This window comes from Odocoileus virginianus, chromosome 1 (genome assembly GCF_023699985.2).
Source record: "Odocoileus virginianus isolate 20LAN1187 ecotype Illinois chromosome 1, Ovbor_1.2, whole genome shotgun sequence".
In the NCBI taxonomy this organism is placed as follows: domain Eukaryota; kingdom Metazoa; phylum Chordata; class Mammalia; order Artiodactyla; family Cervidae; genus Odocoileus; species Odocoileus virginianus.
This window is the reverse complement of record NC_069674.1, coordinates 25739564-25762294: the sequence shown is the minus strand read 5'-3', so window position 1 is coordinate 25762294 and position 22731 is coordinate 25739564. Positions and strand designations below refer to the sequence as shown.

At 42.4% G+C, this 22731-nt stretch overlaps 1 protein-coding gene across 1 annotated transcript in view; it reads left to right on the top strand.

The window, feature by feature from the left end:
- Window positions 1–22731, top strand: part of SND1 (staphylococcal nuclease and tudor domain containing 1) — a 410101-nt gene that overhangs the window by 228425 nt on the left and 158945 nt on the right. The window contains exon 14 of the mRNA XM_020914889.2: window positions 7285–7357. Within this exon, the coding sequence (XP_020770548.2) occupies window positions 7285–7357 (73 nt within the window). The remainder of the gene's footprint in view (window positions 1–7284; window positions 7358–22731) is intronic.

The window sequence follows — 22731 nt, the reverse complement described above, 5'->3', positions numbered from 1 at the left end:
GCCTCCTCCAGGTGCCAAGGAACCAGTAAAAAAGCTGAAGAAATTGTTGCTTGCTGCTGTGTTTCACTGCTGTGTTTGTTTCAGTTGAAACTGTATTCATCAATGTGAGCTAAAAATATGTTGCAAGATTCTTTAGAAGTTTAGCAAGTTAACTGGCTCTTTGTTCTGCTTTTCCTCCTTTTCTGTTTGAATTCTTTCCCTCTCTCCACAGTTACATACTCTGTACTACCCAGTAGGTGCTTCTGACGGTCCTGCCACTTGGTCCTGTTTTATTGTTCATGGTAACTGGGGCTTTGCTCCCATCACTGCCTTTCAGATGCCAGCCACCTCCCCTAGGAGGGGAACGTGAGGCTTCTGATCTTTTTGCCCTTGTGTTTCTGCTCAGAGGCCAAGCTTTCAACTCTTCTGCCTTGCCCCGCTCCAAGTAACGAAACCAAGATGCCTGTGACCTGGAGCATGTATCTTACCACAAATCTGCACTTCCAGGAGAGCCAACAAGCTCACTCTTCTGTGCTCTGTGCCCACTTTGGCATTATCCAGTCTCCAGTCTGAAATATCTTCACACTCTGTGTTAGTCAACGGACATTTGTTCAGGCACATTTTACCAGGCACATGATAATTGAACTAGATGAGCCTGAGTTTAAGACTATGTGAATATAGCTCTGTATTAAATACTGTAGCAAATATTAAGGCTAGAATTCAAACCCTCAAAGGGCCCATAGTCTAGCATAGAAATAAAGTGAATGCATGATGCAGTTCAAAAATACTGCATTGCAATTTGTAATTGGATGCTCAACTGAGTTATGCACAGACATGTACCCATTCACATATATAATTCTACTGCTTCAAAGTAGTTCGTAGATACTTCCAGTATTCAAACAGACCCCCACCTAGGACCCCCGATTTAGCAGTTTGTATGTGACAGCTGTTTTATGATTGGGATGAGGTAGTAGCTACAGATAAGCTGTAGTTCTTTTTTTTCTCTAGTGTGGATCTGTGACTAACTTGCACGTAAGGGTCTGGAGAAAATGGACCCCACTGGATTAGAAGAAGTAATGTGGAAATCGTGGGAAGACAAATGGGCCCATGAAAGCCAGGTTGCACTTTGCCCTTGATGGCACAGGCTGGGGTCTCTGTTACGGGTATAAATAAGCAGGGGAGCGAAGTGATGAACTGACTTTGTGAAGAAGTCACGGAGCGGTGGCGTGCACTCTCAAAGGAGCCTGAGTGGACTCAGTTAAAATAGTCCTGATGTTATCTTGGAATAAATTGATGTGGGCCTGGCCCAAGAGGGCTACAGCAGAGCCAAGTGAGCACAATTAGGAAGGAAGAAAGGCTTGGCTGTAGGCAAGGACGCAGAGCAGAGTGAAGGGACAGCTTGGTTTCCTGGTTAACAAGATGGTGCTGTGAAAGGGGAATTGTCAGTCAGGCCTCCTCATCTTGCCTTGTCGTTTCCCTGTACCTCTCTGTTTTTCCATCTTGCTTCCATCTCTGTTTCCTTTAGATCCCTTTTATGTATAACAGTGGTTCTTTCTGGAAGCTGTTGGAGTTCCCATTCCCCAGAAAAATTCACATATATAATTCTCCTACTATTTCAGGTTGGTTCATAGATACTCCTGGCATTCTCCCTGAAGCTCACTTAATGTCACCAGGTAGAGAATTACTGGGACTTCCGTGGTGGTCCAGTGGTTAAGACTCCATGCTTCCAATGTAGAGAGTTCTGGTTCATTCCTTGGTCGGGGAGCTTAATAAAATTCTACATACTGCACTGCATGGCCAAAAGATAAAAATAATTTTTTTAAAATCCCAAGAAAAGGGACTTCCCTGATGGTCCAGTAGCTAAGACTCCACGCCCCCAATGCAGGGGGCTTGGGTTCCAGCCCTCATTAGGGAACTAGATCCAGCATGCCATAACCAAGACCCCATGCAGCCAAATAAATAATTGAACTTTATTTTTAAAAAATTCCTCATGTGGCAACTGTTTTATGATTGGGTTAAGGCTGGCTCTAACCATTCATTCTTTGAACTTTTTTGGTAAACTTAAAAAAATATTGAGAATACTAGTCTACCATTGTTGCATTGAAATTAAGGTCATGGCCTCTTTGCCACAAGATGAACTGATGATTCGGGTTGTCAGTGGTGCTTAGGCTTGTGCCTTGGAGATGGAGGCTTTTCTGCAAGGGGCCCCAGAACCGAAGAGCAAACTGTTTCTTTGTACAGAATGTTAGGTTCTAATCCTTTTATGCTAAGTAGTGGGCTAATCTCCCTTTTAACAACACCCATGTCTGCCTTTGCAGAGTTGATGGTTTTATCTTCCAGTGGGAAAGCAGTAGCATCTCATACAGAGAATTTTAAACTTGGCAAGAAGAGTTTTCTGCTGATCTGAACGGGATTCCTGTCCCACACTATAGCTTCTAGAAGCTTCTAGAAGCAACCTAAAAAGCAGAGTTTTTCTCCCGCTCCTTTACTGTTGCCTCTGTGTATGTATACAGACGTTACTCACTTCTCCCGGCTGGCGATGATTTCTGTCCATTGTTGACACTGCTGATCGTTGCCATCTTTGTGCTGCGGCTGCTTGGAGAAGAAAGCCTCCGACAGGCACAGGCTGCGTTCAGCCCCACTCTTCCTTTCTCCCGGCCGGCCTGAGCACCAGCCTGCCTTTGTGAGAAAGCAGCTATTAAGCAGACACAGCAGGCGAAGTTTAGAAGTCAGGAGTTTCATTCCTTGCCTAATGAAAAGGGATGTTGAGCTGTGGTTTCAGCCTGCAGGAAGCGTGGGGAGAGGAGTCGCCATTTGCTCGGTAGAGCGGGCATCGGTGGAAAGCAAACCCACTACCTTCTATACCCTCCCAGGTCTTAAACGTCAGAGTGTCCCCAAACCTAGGCCACAGAGGCTGGCTTGTGTAAGATATGGAGATTGCCCCGCCGAGAAGTCGTGACAAGGCAGCAGAAGCAGGATCTTGTTCTCATTTTCTGTATGTACAGCTGTTAGTAGACAGGCATGTCATATATATACTTTGCCTCCTGAAAAAAGGTACATAGTATATTCCTTTCAGGAACAGCACTGTGGTGAGTCTACCGCTCTTGGTGTTTGCTCCTCACTTCTTTTGAGATAAGAGCAGGTATTTCTGCACTGGGTCGTTCCCCCAGATCCTCTGTCTAGAAGCCCTTGTGTCGGACTGATGGAGGTTTTCTGTGGATGGCTCACCCGGGGCCCTTTCTGCAGCAGTGAGCAAACAAGGACCAAAGCAACTGCAGCACAGGGTGGGAGACCTGGGTCTCCCTGAGCGTGCATGAGACCATTTAGCAACTTTGACAGTGAGCCCTCATGCTGGGTGGCCTGGGTCCAGTGTACCATTTACTCTTTAGAGGTTGCCCTGGGCAGGCAGCGTTTGTAGTTAGTATCTACAGATAATAACACAAAACTTTCACTTTTGTCTCTGTTTTGGTAAGAACTAACAATAAGAACTATTTCTCAGCTTAAGTATGATCTGTTGTTGTTTAGTCGTTCAGATTCTTTGCGATGCCATGGACTGTAGCCTGCCAGGCTCCTCTGTCCATGGGATTTCCCAGGCAAGAATACTGAAATGGGTTGTCATTTCCTTCTCCAGAGGATCTTCCTGACCCAAGGGTTGGACCCAGGTCTCCTGCATTTCAGATAGATTCTTTACCACTGAGCTACCTGGGAAGCCCTTAAATATGATATTGCCTCCTGACTATAAATGAAATTTACAAAATGTGCCTGAAATCTTATCTAATTTAGCAGTTTTATCTAAAGTATGAAAAGAGGAAGTCTGAAGGTTTTTGCAAAATTAATGCCTGAATGCAACCAACTATCTAATATCTTTTTAGGAACAAGGTAAGCAGCCTACTCAAACTCATGTCCATCACGCTAGTGATGCCATCCAACCACCTCATCCTCTGTCATCCCTTCTCCTCCCACCCTCAGTCTTTCCCTGCATCAGGGTCTTTTCCATTGAGTCGGTTTTTCACATCAGGTGGCCAGAGTATTGGAGTTTCAGCTTCAGCATCAGTCCTTCCAGTGAATATTCAGGACTAATTTCCTTTAGGATGGACTGGTTGGATCTCCTTCCAGTCCAAGGGACTCTCAAGAGTCTTCTCCAACACCACAATTCAAAAGCATCATTCTTCAATGCTCAGCTTTCTTCATAGTGCAGCTCACACATCCAGGCAGGACTACTGGAAAAACAATAGCCTTGACTAGACAGACCTTTGTTGGCAAAGTAATGTCTCTGCTTTTTAATATGCTGTCTAGGTTTGTCATAGCTTTTCTTCCAGGGAGCAAGCATCTTTTAATTTCATGGCTGCAGTTACCATCTGCGGTGATTTTGGAGCCCAAGAAAGTAAAGTCTGTCACTGTTTCCATTGTTTCCCCATCTCTTTGCCATGAAGTGATGGGACCGGATGCCATGATCTTAGTTTTTTAAATGTTGAGTTTTGTGCCAACTTTTTCACTCTCCTCTTTCACTTTTATCAAAAGACTCTAGCTCCTCTTTGCTTTCTGCCATAAGGGTGATGTCATGGGTATCTGAGGTTATTGACATTTCTCCCAGCGATCTTTATTCCAGCTTGTGCTTCAGCCAGTCTGGCATTTTGCATGATGTACTCTGCATATAAGTTAAATAAGCAATGTGACAATATACAGCCTTGATGTGCTCCTTTCCAATTTGGAACCAGTCCATTGTTCCATGTAAGTTCCTAACTCTTGCTTTTTGACCTGCATTCAGGTTTCACAGGAGGCAGGTCAGGTGGTCTGGTATTCCCATCTCTTGAGGGATATTCCAGTTTCTTGTGATCCATATAGTCAAAGGCTTTAGCGTAGACAATGAAGCAGAAGTAGATGTGTTTCTGGAATTCTCTTGCTTTTTCTATGAACCAACGGATGATGGCAATTTGATCTCTAGTTCCTCTGCCTTTTTAAGATTAAGATTTCATTTTTAAAAAATTCTGGTTTGTTTCAAATGTCATATGCGTACTGTTATCCATATTTTCTGTTTGGAGTATGATGGTTTTTCCCCTTGGGTTAGTATGTTTAACCTTGGTTAAGTCCTAAATTTCTGCTTATGTCATAAAGCTCATTTGGGATCACAGAGAGAAAGAAGAATTTTAGTTTACTACCTCACTGCTTTTACAGAGAACGTGTTTTCTGACTTACTGCCCAGACCCTGTTCTTTTTTCCTCGTAGTATATGAGGTGCTCTCCAGCCCCCAGGAGAGGCCAGGCATTCAGCAATGTTCTCACATGAACCATCTGTTTACTGGGTAGGTCCATTTATTTTGGTTGTCCTGATTGTTAGAACAGGAGAAGGCTGTAGGCAATTTGTGCCCCCACAGGACCTGCAGAAAGCTAAGCATGCCTCGCCCTGAAGGAAGGCAGCTTACAATTGGGGTGACGGTGAGCTTGTCTTGCCTCACAGCAGGTTTGTTCCCAAGACTCCTCCTTTGAGTTTACGGTAGCAAAATGGGGAAAGCTTGTTGGTGGCAGGAGAGACTGTAGAAACATAACACAGTCCGGATACACACAGGGCTTAGGAGCTGAAAGAATTGGAGCTACTATTAGAATGGAGACCCCAAGAGACCAGGGGCTAAACCACAGCCCCCATCTGTGGTCATCATCAGATTCCCTGAATGATAAAGCACTGGACTAAAATTAAATGGAGGAATTCTGACCCACTTGGAATATCTAAAGCCCTTGCCTTGATTCAAATTCAGGAGGAACTGTGGCATTCAAGGAACTTGTAAATATTTTCTTTGCATTAACAGTTCAGAAGAGAGCAAGTTACAGTTTTTTTAAATTCTGTATTTTGATTTCTTACCCTCATCACGGAATGGAAACTGAGTAGAAAGGGAAGTGTTTTGTTTGTTGTTTCTGAACAGGTGTTTCAGATAAGTTGAGTTAGAGATAGGTCCCCTGGGTGGAAAACGAGGCGAGTGATGAGGGCCACGTATGTAAGAAATGACTCTTCCACATTGCACTCAGCAACTCCCACCCAGTTTGATTTGCGAATTGGATTTAGAAAGTTAGGACTCGAGAGTAATACCTCTAGTCCTGGTCGTTTGTGGAGCCTGAGTGCAAGGAAGGCTGCAGTGTGGTCTGGGCAGTTTACTTTAACACTTTCTCTGGGATATGGAAACCCTAGAAAGTCTAGTTCATGAAGCAGACACATTCCTGAATCTTACTCTGTCCCTAAACACAAGTGTTCCTTACATGGCAGTATGCACAAAGTGTTAATCACTCAGTCGTGTCTGACTCTTTGCAACCCCATGGACTATAGCCGGCTCTGTCCATGGGATTTCCCAGCAAGAATCCTGGAGTGGATTGCCATTTCCTCCTCTAAGTATGTGCAAAGGTCTTAACTAATTGCTTAGTGCTGTACCACCACCTTTGAGTCTGTGGTCCTTCATTGTTACACGAGTGATCAGGTCCCTCAAGGGATTAGGACGCAAAAGGTGGGAGAGTGGACCAATTCAGTTAGGACACAACTGGACCAGTCCAATTAGGATGCAAAAGGTGGTCAGATGTATGTTGCAGGATCCCCTGCTAAACCCATTGTCATTACAACCTGAGACTGATTGAAAATGAGGCTTATTCTCAATTATGCACCTTTGCTAATTTCATCCCAATTTATTTATTATTTATTGGCCATGCTGCACAGCTTGCTTGATCTTAGTTACCCAACCAGGGATGTGAAAGCACTGCATTCTTACCACTGGACTGCCAAGAAACTCCCTTCTTCCCCAATACTAAAAAGACTTCTGTACAATATTGCTTCATTCAGGGCAATTTATCTTTTTACCTGGGAGAAACTTATTTCCATTAGAATTGGAATGCTAGGTACATATATTGCATTGAAAATGTTTCATGTGATTAAACCCAGAAAGAAACATTATTACTTCAAGAAACATTATTACTTCTGTTTTTTAGGAATGTGCTCTTCCAACTGATTCTTCTTTTATGCCTGGAACAATGCCTTTCATTTGGAGACAAGTTAGGGAGCTCTCTCTGATAACATGGCAAACAGCTGGCTATAACTAGCAGCCAAGTCATGGTTACTGGGCTTAGGGGAAGAGCAGACATGTACCCTCCCCACCATGGAATGTTCTGGACAACACTAGCTACTCAGCAGTATGCCCTCTGTAGTCACACATGCCCAGTGAACTGACTGACCTCTCTTCTTGCCCCCTTTCCCACCCTCCTTACCGCTTCCCCACTGTGGTTTGTATTTTCATTGGGCTTTTTTTTTTCCCTTTCTCTTTCTTTACAGAGCTATTAAGAATGGCAAAGGATTGCATAGCAAGAAGGAAGTGCCTATCCACCGGGTCGCAGACATATCTGGGGTGAGTTGTGTCGTTGAATGGAGCCATGTGACTTCGAGGCACCAAGATCTTGGCTGCTGCTTCACTGAAGGGCCTCCGCTTATGTGTTTTCTGTAGCCATTTGTTTTCAGGCGCTGAATGTGAGTTTTTCCACGGCTTCTGCTAATGCCTCTGTAGAGGTCCTGTTTTATTCTTTGGGAAAACAGAATTTAAACCAGGGCATAAAACCTCCCAGCTCTCCACCTGAATTTTTACTGAATTGCTTTTCCATTTTCTTATGATCATGAGTTAGAAGATATTTCTCTTGAGCTGTGTTAAAATGAAATTATCTTAAATAAAAAAATTCCCTGTTTAATTCTGTGGCTGCAAAGTCTTAGTGGAAAAAAAAGTCAAATATAGATTTTTGGACAAGTTTAGGAATTAATCCTAATGAATGAGGCTGGAAGGGTGTGAGCATCCTTTGAGCTAACAGATCTACTAGATGATAGAAAAGAAGAGGTGATGTAGATACTTTTGAGCTGCCTAAAGGCTGTGTCCAAATGACTATTTGTGACTAGGATGTTAACTTGCATATTTAGGAGCTTCTGTGTCTGAATTAGATACCTTTGTTAGTTGAGACGGTTTATTCATTTATTCAGCAGGTGCTTACGGTGCCTGGAACTGTTCTCAACAGTGAGGATATAACCATGAACAGGACAGATAAAGACAGATAAGGTCCCTACATGCAAGCATTAAAGAGAGACAACAGTGGTGCCGGGGGGCGACCGCTTGGAAGAGACATAGAGCAGCCCAAGGCGGTAGTGAGGGCTGAGTTTCATTTTGTTCAGGGGGCCGGGGAAGACCTGTTGGCTATCTGTTTCGCCCTCTGTTCCTGGACATACCGTCCAGTTCTGCCGCCATGGTCACTAGGGGCAAGGAGGGCTCCAGGCCCTCTGTAGAGAGAGCACAGAGCCCAGGGGGCAGGACAAGGAGGAGCATGTCAGCTTCCGCTTGGACAGCTTGCCCTGGGCACCACCAAGAAAGTACTGTTGTAAACAGAAGCTCGGCTGAGCCCACAGCAGTGACGAGTTCCAGTGTATCTTGTTCTGTTGTGTTCCCAGGCCTGACTCAGGCTCTACCGTGGTTCCTGGTGATGGCTTCTAAGCCCATCTGGCCAGCTCTCTATTGCCTGAGTGTGGTGTTAGCCTGTGGCCTTCAGTCACTGGGATTCTGCTCAACTTTCCCTCTCTGTAGCAGTCACTGCATACTACAGATTGTACAGTGTGGCCTATATTAATTGGACTTCAATCAAGATATCATGCCACTGTTTATCAAGTGAGGTACACTGCTGTGTGTCCCTCATAGCTGAAGTCTGGCTTTTGAGCTGCAAGTGACTATGTTGTATCTATTGAGGCTCATGTTTCACAGGTGATTTTCCCTGCAAGCTGTTATCAGGCCAATCTTGTCTACCATGCTGAGTAATTGTTCATGTATGTATTAATTTCTGTCTGTATCTGCTGTGGCATTCTCAGCCATATTTCTTTTAATATCATTCTTTTGGTCAAATCAAAGGTTAATTTTTGTTTTGATTTTTTTATATGCAGGGGGGAAGTTGTAAGATACCTATTTTGGAAAACATAGTTGTAGTGCTGTCTCCTACACTGAGAGCAGATATGCCCACTCCAAAGCCCTTTGTCCAGCCCACACTCTAGGGCCATCCAGAAGCTGAATTGAGCCTTGGGATGGTGCTCTGTTTTGGCCTGCGGGGTTCGTGTTCACGCTTAGATTTCCCACTGGGATCGAGGTGAGGCCCTTGATGGGTTTTTGGCCCTTGATGGGCAGAGTTACACTTGTTTTGGGATTATCCTCTTGGCATCCCCAGCAAAGTGTCGTAGTGATCTCTGATGCTATCTTCGAATCTCATGCTGCCTCCCACCTTGATGTGTTTCCTTTGTGTGTGTTTTGTGTTTTGGTAGCCATGAATCTTAGGAAACTGGCCTTCATGATCCCCCCCTAAACTGTAGTTCATACATACCTTTATTCTCTTTTCTGCCTAGATATTGGAGAATTGGTTTGCTGTTACATTACTCAAAAATAAATGCAAGTCAAACTCCTCCACTTACCAAATAAATAAAAGAGAATAGCTGGATCACGTGGGAGAGTGAAAGTGAAAAAGCTGTTCAATTCAATAGATGTCAGAATGACCTTGTCCACCTTCATCACACATTATTCAGTTTAGATTAAAGGTTTTTTTGGTGCCCTCTTTAACAGAAGAGTTTTGTCTCCCTTTTCTAACCTTCCGTTCTTGCTGTCACAGTATTATGTTCAGTGTGTGTGTGTTGAATTCTCTTGAGCTATTTAAGTGTGATGTATGGGTCTCCAGTTTCCTGAAGTGTTCTGGCGATGTTACTGAGGGACCTGTGGTCAGGTGGGGTCAGTCAGGTTAACTAACCTGGTCAGTTAGTTCACCAGCTTTACATCCAGGTGAACTAACAAACATTGGAGTAAAGGTCATCTAATACAAACATGTGTGATGGTTTCATTAAAGTTTGTAAAAACAAATTTTTAATCTTTGTGTAGCTCCCTCCCCTCATTGGCCACCCTCTCAGGCAGGCTGTGGTAAATGGCAGTGTTCATTGAGCCAACAGTATATGCCGTATGCCGCCACGATATTGACTGTGAACTGATATTCGTGCATGACCTCTCACCCCACCCCAGGACACATCCTTGGAGGAGAAGAAGACATATGCTCTTAATATTTTGTTTTCTAAACACACTCAAGTAATATGCTCTGAGGAGGTGGTTATATATCATGACTGGGAGACAGATAACCCATAAATTTGTTCTAGTCTTAATGGCCTCCCACTCTTAGAGGTGGGTTTCTACCCATTGTTCCTATATCTTCTCTTCTGTTTTGTAAAAATGATTTCAACGGGTCAGGGTTGGAGTGCCCGAAGATGCCTCCTGTGGAGAGTTAGCAAGTGCAAGACCTGCTGGGATGCCTCCCTGCTGTGGGGAGTTAAGTAGCCAGGTGTAGGAGTGAGTGACTGACTCTCTGCTTGGGCAGGTGAGATGCTGGCCTCATCCTGTGGTGCTGAAGCAAGCAGGCCATTTCATGTGCATCCATCAGCTCTCCCCGGGACTGGACTGGACTGATCAATGCTGGCTACCAAACATGCTTTCTTACTTGGAGTTCTCTTGTCCCCAGTTGAGCTCTTACATGAGAGCTCATTACAGTTTTTCTTTTTTGACTTTTCAAGAATGTTACAATGGCTCCCCAGTGTTTAGGTTGTGTTGGGTTTTGATTTTTGTTAATGTAGATGATTTTTGACATCAGTGTCAACAGAATGTGGTATTTTTCATAAGGTTCATGGCATCTACAATGCCAGATGCATGAACCTACCTTTTGACTGGTGCTAGGATAAACTTGACTCTTCTGCATCTCTGTTCCTGTTTTTCAGGGTATCCACTAAGGGAAAGAAACAAATAATCTGAGAGTTTGGGTCCTGAAACAGTTGCTGGTTTCCTTTATTTCTGATTTTTGAAAGGTGAAGGAAATAGGCTATGACAGGCACCTGTCACCGTGGTCCTTGCTCCCCTTGTCCATTTCCCCTCCAGGCCAGGACGGTTCTATGAGCATGAAACCCACTGAGAATCTGATCGACTTGGTGCTAGATCTGATTGCATTTGCAGAGTGGTTCTGTGGCGACTGCTTCCCTTCTTTCAACCCTGTTTTCATTATTCGTGCCTTTTCTTTCTCCCTGATCCTGTCTCCACTCCCCACCTCTCCGACACACAAAAAGTCAGAATGAGAGTTAGTGGAATGTAAGGCTGTTGCTTATCTCCGGATTATTACTGTTTTTGCTGTAGCCTGCTCTGTAATAAATACAATCTCCCGCAGATATAACGTGCAAAACAGGCAATAAAATGTGGCTGGTGCGTGGCTTACTGTTGTTCTGGTAAATCAGACAAATCAATTATAGTTCTGAGGTAGGAGAGAGCTCCCCGCTCCTCAGGTTGCAGCCCACGGTGCACCGGTTTCTTCCTCTGCCTCCCTCACTGGCAGTGGGTGAGTCCTAGTGTCCACTGGACTGTCCCTCTGTTCACTGTTGTGTGTCCTTTCCTCTCGGGTGCGTGTGGAGTTATGTGTGTTTGTTGACAACACCACGAGAGACTAGAGCCTCGCTCGTCCAGCATCCTGTCCACTCCAGCCACATTTCTAACAGCCCCGGAACGGGTCCGATTACTAGGATGAGCCAGTCCACCTCCTGAATGTCTTCTGCCTTTCCGTGGTGTGGAATCCTGACAACTCGGAAGCAGATTTTGCTGTTATTTATTCTGTTCTTCTGTCCTTTCTTGTATTCCCACAGGGCTCACTTCAAAATTGTCTTCTTTGCTCGCATTACATAGTCACTTCCTAGTAACCTCCTCTGTCCATGACTGGTTTTTTTTGGAAATGCATACTATTACTAATACGAATGTGCTGAACTATGGCCTGGCATAGTCCAAAGACTGGCTCTGGGAGTGGGAAGTAGATGGGGTGGGGCGACGTTAGGTTTTCGGGTCCTTATTTCTCCATTAAATTGTGAAGTAAAGGCCTGCAGAGTTGGCCAGTGAGGGTCTCACATGTAAATACAGAGGATGGAAGTACTCCTTGAGAATAAATAACCAGGTAGGATGTTAAGCATGTCCTCCTGACCTCTGCCTCCAGGTTCTGGGTTTTCAGCGCCTTTTTCAACTTGAGTAGCCCTGTTGTCTTGTCCTCAGGGTATTGGCAGCAGCCTTTCCCTTGGAGGCTTATGAGCTGTTATAGAAGTTGTCTTTTTTTAGCTCCCAGTGGAGTTGGCCTCAGTGTAAGAGTTTTAAAATATTTTTGGCCAAAGAGATTTAAAATGTGGTTTGTCCAGCAAGTCTGGGGAAGTTGTACAGTCACATGGGGGCTTTATAACTTAGGTCTGTGTTAACCTGCAGTTTCCCCTGTGTGTATTCCGACTTGTTTAGATTGCTGACTCCTGCTTCTGTGACTCTAAGGTTCCGCTCAGCTTCTCATCACCAGTGACTTGCTAGTACCAACACTCCTTTCTTGTCTGTTTTCATAGCTCTTCTCTCTTTTACTCTCCCTTAGCCTCTGAATAACCTCCTTAACATTCGAGGGTTCCTTTTGTGCTGACTGCACAAGGTCGCGGCCGAGGGCTCTGCCTGGGAGTTTGGTTGCTTAGCCCTCGAGCTCCCTTCACACTGTGTATTTGCTCCCGTGGGGAAATCCCAGAGGAACCTCATCCTGTGAGAGCCAGCACCCTGGCTGCTGACCCTGCTGCTGAAAGCCATATGTGCTCCGTAAGGTTGACATCCCCTCATGGGGAAGGCGTGCTGAGCGCCAGTGCTGGGTTCTCACGTGCTCTTTGGCAGCTCTGGTTTTTGCCAGTTTAGGGGAAGGTGCTGTTCTCTTTGTTCCACTCCTCCTCCTTCCCCACAGAAGGTTCTTGAACTCTTGTCACTCTAGTCGGACTGCAAGGTGGAGCTCATCGACCAGCAGTCTCCCAGCTCAGAAACGCAAGGCAGCCCTGTGGTCCAGGCAACTGCAACAGCAGAGTGGCAGCCACACTGGGAGTCTCTTCCTTCCTCCCATCTACTGAGCCTCTTTCCTTTCTTCATCCGCTCCCCCCTCCTCTCCTGTTCTCGCCTGTGCTCCCCATCCTCCCATCTCTCCCCACAGCTCCCTTCTCCCCTCCCCTTCTGCAAGAGAGTTTGTAAGCAGACCTTGATTGTGGGGGATTTGGCTTCAGCTGATCACCCTCCCTAATGGCCAAGGGCATCGCTTTCTGGCCTTTTGTCCATAGTTTTTGCAGCCCTAGGAGTCCTGTGTGGCCAGTTCTTGTTTTGTAAAGCTCTCCTATCCACACTCCCCAGAACTGCAGCAGTATCCGTCTCTTCTTCTAAAGAAACCCAAAAGCATTTATGCTTTCCATGGGAATAAGAGAGAAGTCTATCTTTCTTAGACTGAACGTGTTTCTGAATGAAATTGCAAAGAAATGGCTGGAATTTTAAAAAGATTGTATTTCAGCTTCTATCACAGTTAGTGGTTGTATTTAAGCATCTCCTTTTACAAATTTAATCCCATTTTCAACTGAGTTCTTCTATTGTCAGTTTTTTTTTTTTGCACTGTCAGACGCTAAATGTAGGACATATTCTCTCACCTCTTTTATTTAGTTGGGAACATCACGAGAAATTGTTAGTAGACTTTGAAACTGGCAAGATGATTATTGAGTATCCTTTCAGTGCAATGCTGGGTGCTTCCTGGTAAACCCTTTGGGATTATCTGATTCTGTAGCCCCTTTGCTTCTATCTGGATTGTTTTGCATGCCTGTGGAGAGAGAATTTCACTTGAAAACCTGATAAGGAAGCAAATGATTCCTGTCTGTCCAAATGTGGTCCTGCATGAAAGTGGAAGCATTAGTCACTAAGTCATGTCTGACTCTTTTGTGACCCCATGGACTGTAACTCACCAGGCTCCTCTGTCCATGAAATTGTCCAGGCAAGAATACTGGAGTGGGTTGCCATTCCCTTCTCCAGGGGATCTTCCCAAACCAGGGATTGAACCCAAGTTTCCCCCATTGCAGGCAGATTCTTTACTTTCTGAGCCACCAGGGAAGCCCCTAGTCCTATACAGATAGTTAATTGCCACCCTGTAAAAGAAGTGTTTTCATACTTCACATGTTTGCTCTACAGTTTTGCTCTACGGTTTTGCATCTTTAGCAAATTCGGTTCAGCATTTCTAGTTGCCTATATATGTGTGTGTGTGTTCAGTCACTCAGTCGTGTCCCACTCTTTGCGACCCCATGAATTGTAGCCCACCAGGCTCCTCTGTCCATGAAATTCTCCAGGCAAGAATACTGGAGTGGGTTGCCATTCCCTTCTCCAGGATATATATTTATATCTAATCTATATATCTCCTCCAGACCCTGCTTTGAATCACTTATAAAATCTTTCTGATTCCTTCATTAATAAGTGGATTAATAAAATTTTGACACATCTTCATTTTATATTTGTATAGAAGTCATGATTTTACTAGTTCGAAAATTATCCTTTTCAAGAGGGGAGGCATTTGCAAGAACAGGAGAGCAGCACCAGACTACTTATAACATGGTTTATATTGGCTCCTCTGTACCTGAAAATGTGGAGTCATTTGGTTGTAGAAGTTCTTTTAAGAAATAGTTCTAACGTGAATATGTCTCTTCCATCTGCAGAATGCCCCATTCCATGCCCCTGCCTTTCTGGGTCTGCTGTTTTCTTCACCAACAGGCTTTTGTGTTGGAAAATTCAGGTGTCTTAGTAAGTTGACATAGAAGGATTGGACATTGAGCACAGGGCCCTAGGTCTAGACATGTATTCCAGCTCTTAAATTCAGCACCTCTGAAGATACGTTTGATCAGTTGACTTGCCCAGAGGTGGAACATTGTTAGAAACAGGTTTTTTGTTTGTTTGTTTGTTTGTTTTTTCTTGCTTCTTACAGTAAAATATCTTACTTCCAAAATAATCTGTAGACTTGATGTGCTCCTACAGTGAATTCGTTTTCAGGAAGTTTTTCTGCCACACATTTGTCTAGTTCCCTTCTGATTTCGTGTTTAACTGACTCCACTCAGAGGGATGCATACAAATGAGCTCTAAGAAACAGAGTCTTCCCTTTCATTTAAGTGGCCTGAGCTACAGTTTTTTTGTCTTTCTTCCTTTGTTCAAAGAAAGGAGAGAGGAAATTGAGGGAGTCCTGGAGCATTTCTTCCAAAGAAAAAATGTCATCTGTTTTCAGAGAGTTGCCTGTAGCATAGATTCTGCTTCCACTGGTTCATGCTCTTCAGTTCTCTTTTCTGTTTTCTGGGCGTATGGGGAGATTGTTCTGTGAGTCTGTTTCATGGGTCCAAATTGGCTGAATGAGCCCATTACAGGCCTGGCTAAATGAATGTTCGGATATATAGGAGGCAATTGATAAAATTCCTGATTCCCAGGTTCAGGTGTGTGATTGGGTTGTTCGATTTGTGCCATGACTGCCAAGTGATGTGATAAAACCTAAAACGTTTCTGCCCAGCCATGGCTTCACTCTCCACTTCCCCATCATAACACTACTTAGCCCTAGATTGAACTCATTTTGTCCTGTGGCTATTGCTTATATAAACATCTCAAAGTAAGTCATTTTACTAACACAGACATTCTGCTTACTCGAGTTTTAAGGCTTTATTTAGCATGCTTCCAACTTATTCCCTGCAGAATGTTGTACAGAATGTTGGACACTCCTCACAGTGTTGACTTCCAGATAAATATCCTCGAATCAGACCTTAGGGCAACTTGGGAATTACCTAGTAATTTTGTGCCTCAATTCCTCATGAAAAGGGTATTCTCAGGAATAAATGATAGAATTTGTATTATAAGATTAGATTTGGGAGTGTTTGAATTTGGAGGAAGACCTGTGTTCGCTTGTAGGACATTACAGCAACATGCCTGGCTACTTCAACCACCGTAGAGAATATTTTCATATTCATTCTATTCCATTATTTCAAGTTGTCAGTCCGCTGACTCCAACTGCATTATTGATGAGCTCTTTTTGAGTAGCTGTCTCTTCTCTCCTGGCCGTGCCCTCCTCCTTCTTCAGGCTCTTTCTCTTTTTCCTGGCAGTTTTCCCCTTTGATCTTCACTGGCTTCTCATCATGCCTTCCTTCAGCATTTACACAATCACTTATTACTGTAATTTTGTATTTGTTAATATATTGATTGGTAAATGATCTTAGTTGACATATGTACAATGATCTTCCTCAGTAGTTGCTAAACTCCTGAGAAAATGATATCTTTTTTATATCTCTTTACAGAGCCTGATTTAGATTTGATTTACCAAGGGATGACATAAGCAGAATGAAACTGTTTGAATGAATGTGACCCTCTAGATCCTAGATGTATGGTTAACTGTGCTGGTTAGTAACTAGAAGTGAGAGGCTGGAAGAAGGATGCAACATGAAGGATGGCCTGTTTTCTAGAATACAGCAGCAGTATAGAGAACCTGGTTAGTAGCATGAGCCCGAATATTAGATCACCAAGTTCAGGTCTTGGCTCAGGTTTTTTATTACTTTGTCACCTTGAAGTTATTTAACCTCTCTGTGCCATAGTTTTCTCATCTGTAAAATGAATGTAATAAGGGCCCTTATTACCTCATTAGGTTGTGGTGTGCTTCAATGAGTTAATACATCCAAAGTATTTAGAACCATTGACCTAATGAGAGAGATCAATGGTTCATGTGGTGGTGGTGATTAAAAGGCGGGGCATTCTGCCTAGCATACAGAAGTTCCTTGAAAATGATCCATCCATCCTCATTGGTAATATTTGTATTGCAAACTTTTTATCTAGTTCAAGTCCCAAACTATAGTCCTTCTCTCTTGAGTTCTTTTACTGCCTCTTTCTCTCTCCTTGGCATTTAACATATGCTGTCTGGTTTGTGTTTTAGATGCATTTGACATGTTGAGTCATGAATGAATGATCAAACAATAAGTATTGAAAGCTTATTATAGCCCCTGGCTTCCTTTGTGGCTCAGACAATGAAGGATCTTCCCGAAATGCACGAGACCCCCGGGGTTCAATCCCTGGGTCAGGATGATTCCCTGGTGAAGAAAATGACAACCCACTCCAATATTCTTGCCTGGGAAATCCCATGGATCGAGGAGCCTGGTTGTCTGCAGTCTGTGGGGTCCCAAGAGTCAGACACAACTGAAAGACTTAAACTTTTATTATATTCCAGGCACAGTGCTGGGTGTTGAGGATGCAACATTACAAAAGACAGGTGCAGTCCTTCTAGGTCATATGCAACTGGGTCTCTAATTAGAGTTGTAATAGAAGTATGAAAGTGTTTTAGCTCAGTTGTGTCCCACCCTTTGCAACCCCATGGACTGTAGCCTACCAGGCTCCTCTGTCCATGGAATTCTCTAGGCAAGAATACTGGAGCGGGTTGCCATTTCCTTCTCCAGAGAACCTTTCTGACCCAGGGATTGAATCTGCATCTCCTGCATTGCTGGCAGATTCTTTACCATCTAAGCTACCTGGGAAGTTATTGGCCTAACTTGAGACTTGTATCATCACAGTTGTACCTTCTTCCTTGTGGTCAAATACCATATTTTAAGTGATTTTAAATTGAGGCCTAAAGAAGAAATTAGTTGGAGGTTTTATTCAGGGCTGAAGGATATAATTGTGTACCAGAAGGTCCTGTGATAGAAAGTGACGCACAAGTGTAATAATGAAGTCAGCATTTCTCACTCATTCTGGCCACTCTGTAGAATGAACAGTAGCTTTAGTGTCTTTATCTGGTTGGGGGAGGACTGAATGGTGGCTGGAACTAGGGTTTTGGCAGGGAATGAAGAAGGATAAGTGTGAGATCTACTTTGATAGAAAAACTAGTAGAATTTGGCCATTGCCTGGATCTGGAGGTCACGGTAGAGGATGAAAGGTGGGTGTCATGCATGTGTATCCTAATGTCCAGCACAAATAACTTGATGCTGCTTTTCCCGTATGATGATTTTCCTCCCAAATATATGCCACAAGGGTTTGCAGTTCTAGACCTTTTAAAATTGAGGTAACCGTGGACTGTTCAAATGGTCCAAGGCCAGAAAAGTGGATGGGCTTCATGCATGAGTTAGTCCTGTTGGGTGAGTGTACAAAATTACCCAGGGAATTAAGGAAGAAGAGGGGTCCCTAGGCCAAGCCCTTTATCTCCAAATTTTAAAGAGTCTTTAAAGGGAATTTCCCAAGCTGTGAGGGGAAAAATCATAGAGACTAAAAAGTAAGAGCCTCATGACACTAGTGACAACCGTAATTATTAATACATATGCACCGTTGGAGATAGAAATGGCAATGATACGAGATCCTTAGCTGAAAAAGAAATATCTTGACCAAAAGCCTTGGTCTGAATTCTCTGCCATCACTCACATATTCTGGGGTACATAACATATTCTGGGGTACATGGTTTCCCCTGGTAGTATACAACCTGGGAGTCTCACATTGGAAACCTCAGTACAGTATCCATATGCAAATACATCATATCCAAGTTGTAAAGTCACTGGTTGGGGGCAGCATGAAATCTGTATTTTTCTTTAGGAGGAATTACAACTCCCAAGTGTACCCCAAGACACAACATGTCTAGCAACTTTTAAGTTATTTTTCTTTAAGGATAGTCTCTTTACTGTTTAGCCTGTTATTACACATTTTTCTTGTATATGTAGAATTCTGGTACTTTTTTTTTTTTAATTTAATTTATTTTTGGGTGCACTGGGTCTTTGTAATTGGACATGAGCTTTCTCTAGTGAGCATGGGCTACTCTCTGGTTGCAGTACATGGGCCCATTGTGGGGGCTTCTCTTGTTGCGGAGCACAGGCGCTCGGATGTGTGGGCTTCAGTGGTTGCAGCTCAAGAGCTCAGTAGTTGTGGCGCACTGGACTAGTTGCCTCTCAGCATGTGGAATCTTCCCGGGCCAGAGATTGAACCCATGTCCCCTGCATTGGCAGGCAGATTCCTAACCACTGGACCACCACACTTCTAAGTTCAATATCTCTGAGCCCAAAGTCATGCTCGTTACATCATGCTGCTGACTTTACTAGGAACACATTTTTCTTATTCTCATATCATGCTAACACGTGATTTTTGTTTTTCCGTGTAATGTCAACAGTCCTTTTGGCTCTCCACCACAATTATCTAAGTTAAATGTTCATTCCTCAGGAGAAGAGCTTAGTTTGCTGTCGTCAGTGCCATGAAGCTCTGTGCTTCAGATGCTGTTTTTGAAGGAGACATGGATCATGTTTCTCACGCAGTGTTAGGTTGGGACGTTTTCCAAATGAGTTTCCAGGCTTTATTACAGTGTCCATAATATTTATTTGTCTCAAAATATATGGAACAATTAGGAAGAACTAATTCACTCAAGAGAATGTTGACTCTTGGCTCTTAAATTATCTGACCAGAATAATTTGCAAGTTTATCTGGGCAAAATCAAATGAGCCCCTGAATGTTAATATATTTTCTTCTTTTAAAAACAAAAACTTTCATACATCTTAAAACAAGTTTTCTGTCAAAATTTTTGTTTTTAAGTGCCTGGAATATAAATAAGCCAAAGGAAGACAATCATCTCTACTAGTACTACCAGAAAATTTTCAGTAAGATTACATCTGTTCACCAAAATATGGGCTTGTTTTCTTTCTTCATTTTCTCTTCTTTTCCCCCCTCTCTTTTATAAGTGATGGAAGGTTTTTTCAGAACTGAGACTTCCACTGTTGTATTCTTAACTGTGGAGTCAGTGCCTGAACAGTGACACATAATGGGTGCTTCATTCCTTTCTCTACTTAATTATTTTCCACACGAATATTCCTCTTTCACCTTACTATCTACCTAGTATTGTCTTACAAGTTGTTGGCTATTTAGTTTATTTGGATGATTTTTTCCTTTCACAAAAAAAAAGTCATTGGTTCCTTTAGCTAAATCATAGTCTGTAGTTATTTTCTTAGAGCAATTCTACTTAGAGCAAAGTAGATCCTTAGACCAAGGGTTAGCATGAGTGATTTAGCAGTATCATTATTTACCTATAAATCTTTATTTAGTAAAATGATTAAGTTTTAGTTTAATGCATTCTTATACACTGACCATTTTTGTCTTAATAATTTCTACCGTAATGGATGTCCTTTTTCTCTGTTTCAAAAACTTGAATTTAACCTTCCAAATTTTATAATAATTTCATTAATGCTTTAAAAATGTAAATATTAAGTCCTCCACAGTGCTTTTTACTTAAATTTGTTGAACCTAAATTGGTATGTCTGCAAGCAAAGATGAATGTTACAGGTAATGGGTTAGCCAAAAAGATTGTTAGGAAAAAACCTGAACCTTTTGGCCAACCCTATACTTTTAGGGGATTATAAAGATAAAAGATTAAAATCTCAAAAAATTGTTGAGATTATTTCAATCATCTAACCCTTATTTAACATTTATCTTCATTTTTTATGTCCTAGGTTGCTTGATTTTTTTTTTTTTCTTCCCCTCCTCCATCCTTTTCTGAAGTTGTGTTCTTGTCTCAGGTGAGGCAGAGTTTAGCATGGCATTAATTTCCTTGCCTCTGAGTTCTTGATTTGCCCATGAAATGAAAACCTGTGCTTCATAAGACCGTCTTTTAAATTCTTTACTCTGTACGTATTATTTTAATTATACCTCTCAAGCCATTTTGTGGTTCTGTAATAAATTCTCACCTCTTGGATATAGAGAGTTCAGAAGTGATACAAATTGATCTAAATTTTTCTTTTAAATTGTGTTTCAGACCTGTGTGTTACTTTTTAATCATAGCCTCAGAATTGATAATTCAGAGTTACAGATACTGACTAATGGGCTTTGTTCCATACTCACACTGTCACATCCCATGTATAAGCTATGTTTTTAGACCATTCTCATGTCCTTTTTCTGGAAATGTACACGATGGTTATTGTAGTATTCCTATGATTACTTATAATTCTTTTTTTCTTAGAAAAGTAACAGTAGCATTGTTAAAAATCTAAATGGCCCTTTTCTCATATCCCCGTTGGTTGTGTTTATCTTTAACAATTTAAAATAGGAATACTACCGTTTAACTGTTATCACTGTAATCATCTATTTGATATAAATTGGTTTTTCTACAGTTTGGGTAAATTACTTGTTTTTTGAGAAATAATTAGCCTTAAAATAATGGGAAGATATACCTTCCCCTTTAAACATTTTTTGTTATAAATTGGTAATTTTGGACCACTATCTTTTGTGTCCATGAAGTGAAGTAAAGTTGCTCAGTCGTGTCCAACTCTTAGCGACCCCATGGACTGCAGCCTACCTGGCTCCTCCGTCCATGGGATTTTCCAGGCAAGAGTACTGGAGTGGGGTGCCATTGCCTTCTCCAGAGGATCTTCCCCACCCAGGGCTCGAACCCGGGTCTCCCGCATTGTAGGCAGATACTTTACCATCTGAGCCACCAGGGAAGTCCCTTTTGTGTCCATATTCTTGAGCAAATATAATTGTTTCATAATAAAATCTTTCTTCATATCATAACTAAAGCACCCAGTGGTGTCAGAAACATAGTATATTGCTGTGCTCATGGATTATGAAAAGAATTTATCTGTTGTTCAAAGTTCTCATGATTAGGATAGTCTTTTACCCAAATAAAATCTACAAAAGCAATCCTATATTTACTTACCTGACCTAAGATAAAACATTTGCTCCAAAAAAGAAGAATAGGATTTCTTTTTTAAAGGAAAAGGTTGTCAGGAGGAAGATTTTTAAGGAGGGAGACATGAATTCAGGAAATACAGCCTAGGAAAGGAGGTGAAGGGAACTTCCAAGGTCAGCAGCCCAGGACATCTGCTGTGTATCAGGCCCCACGGGCCACCGTTCATGCAGAGGTCAGTAGGAGGACTGCATCACTCCAAGGAGAGCTGGAATTTAAAAAGTCATGATTTTAGAAACACGGAATATCTTTGTGATTTGAGAAACACTGAATTCTTTAACCAAGGATTGTAATAGTCATCTGTCAAAGAGCTAGAGTCTGTAGAAATGGGGATGGGGTAGTTCAGGTGAAGTAGTGGGTGGGAAGAAGGTGGAGTTTATTTGTGAAAACCACAAACTATGAGCCATAGCTCTGAGACAGTTGTGGATTGGCAGACCAGAGCAGGGATATGGCTTGGCACTGCCTTGGTTATCTACGCGAGGGAAAGAGGATTGAGATAGGAAGATAGCAGACTTCCTCCGTAGGTGTAGGTGTAGACTCTACTCTCTTTGTCTGAGGCATAGAGATATCATCAACTGCACTTTCTATACACTAAACTTATAAGTAGATTTTTTCTTTTTTTTTTTGGTCTTAGAGAACAACCAAGGGCATTGTATTTCCTGTTGGTGATCAAGTGCAGGTTTTTCCTCTCAAAGGCTGTGACTTCATTTCTAAAGGTTAAATTGAACAGTTCTTGCAGCATAATTTCAGCCAGTTAAATTTGGGAAACTGAAAGTCATTTCAGTAAAAGAATTATCTTTGAGCCTATACAGAATGTTCATTTGATTGGGAGTTGGGTATTATTTTATGCACGTTAAGCCAGATCACAGAATGATTTTAGTTCAAGGTAGAAAAGAAATGTCAATAGACGTATGTACTTAGTAGTACTCTTTTCATTGCTTGAGTAGAACATTTCCTCTGTATAGCCAATTGAGGATGGCATCATGCTTACTCTTAGCCATTGCCTGAGAACTGATACTTTCTTATGGTGCTTTTGGGAAACATAAGTTTTTTCCTATGCTCTTTTAACCTTTTGCTTTCTCATTCAAACTATTTTCAGTTTCAATTTTTAAAAGTACTTCAAAGCATTGAATAGCTAAAGTGGTTTACCTAAAATATAATT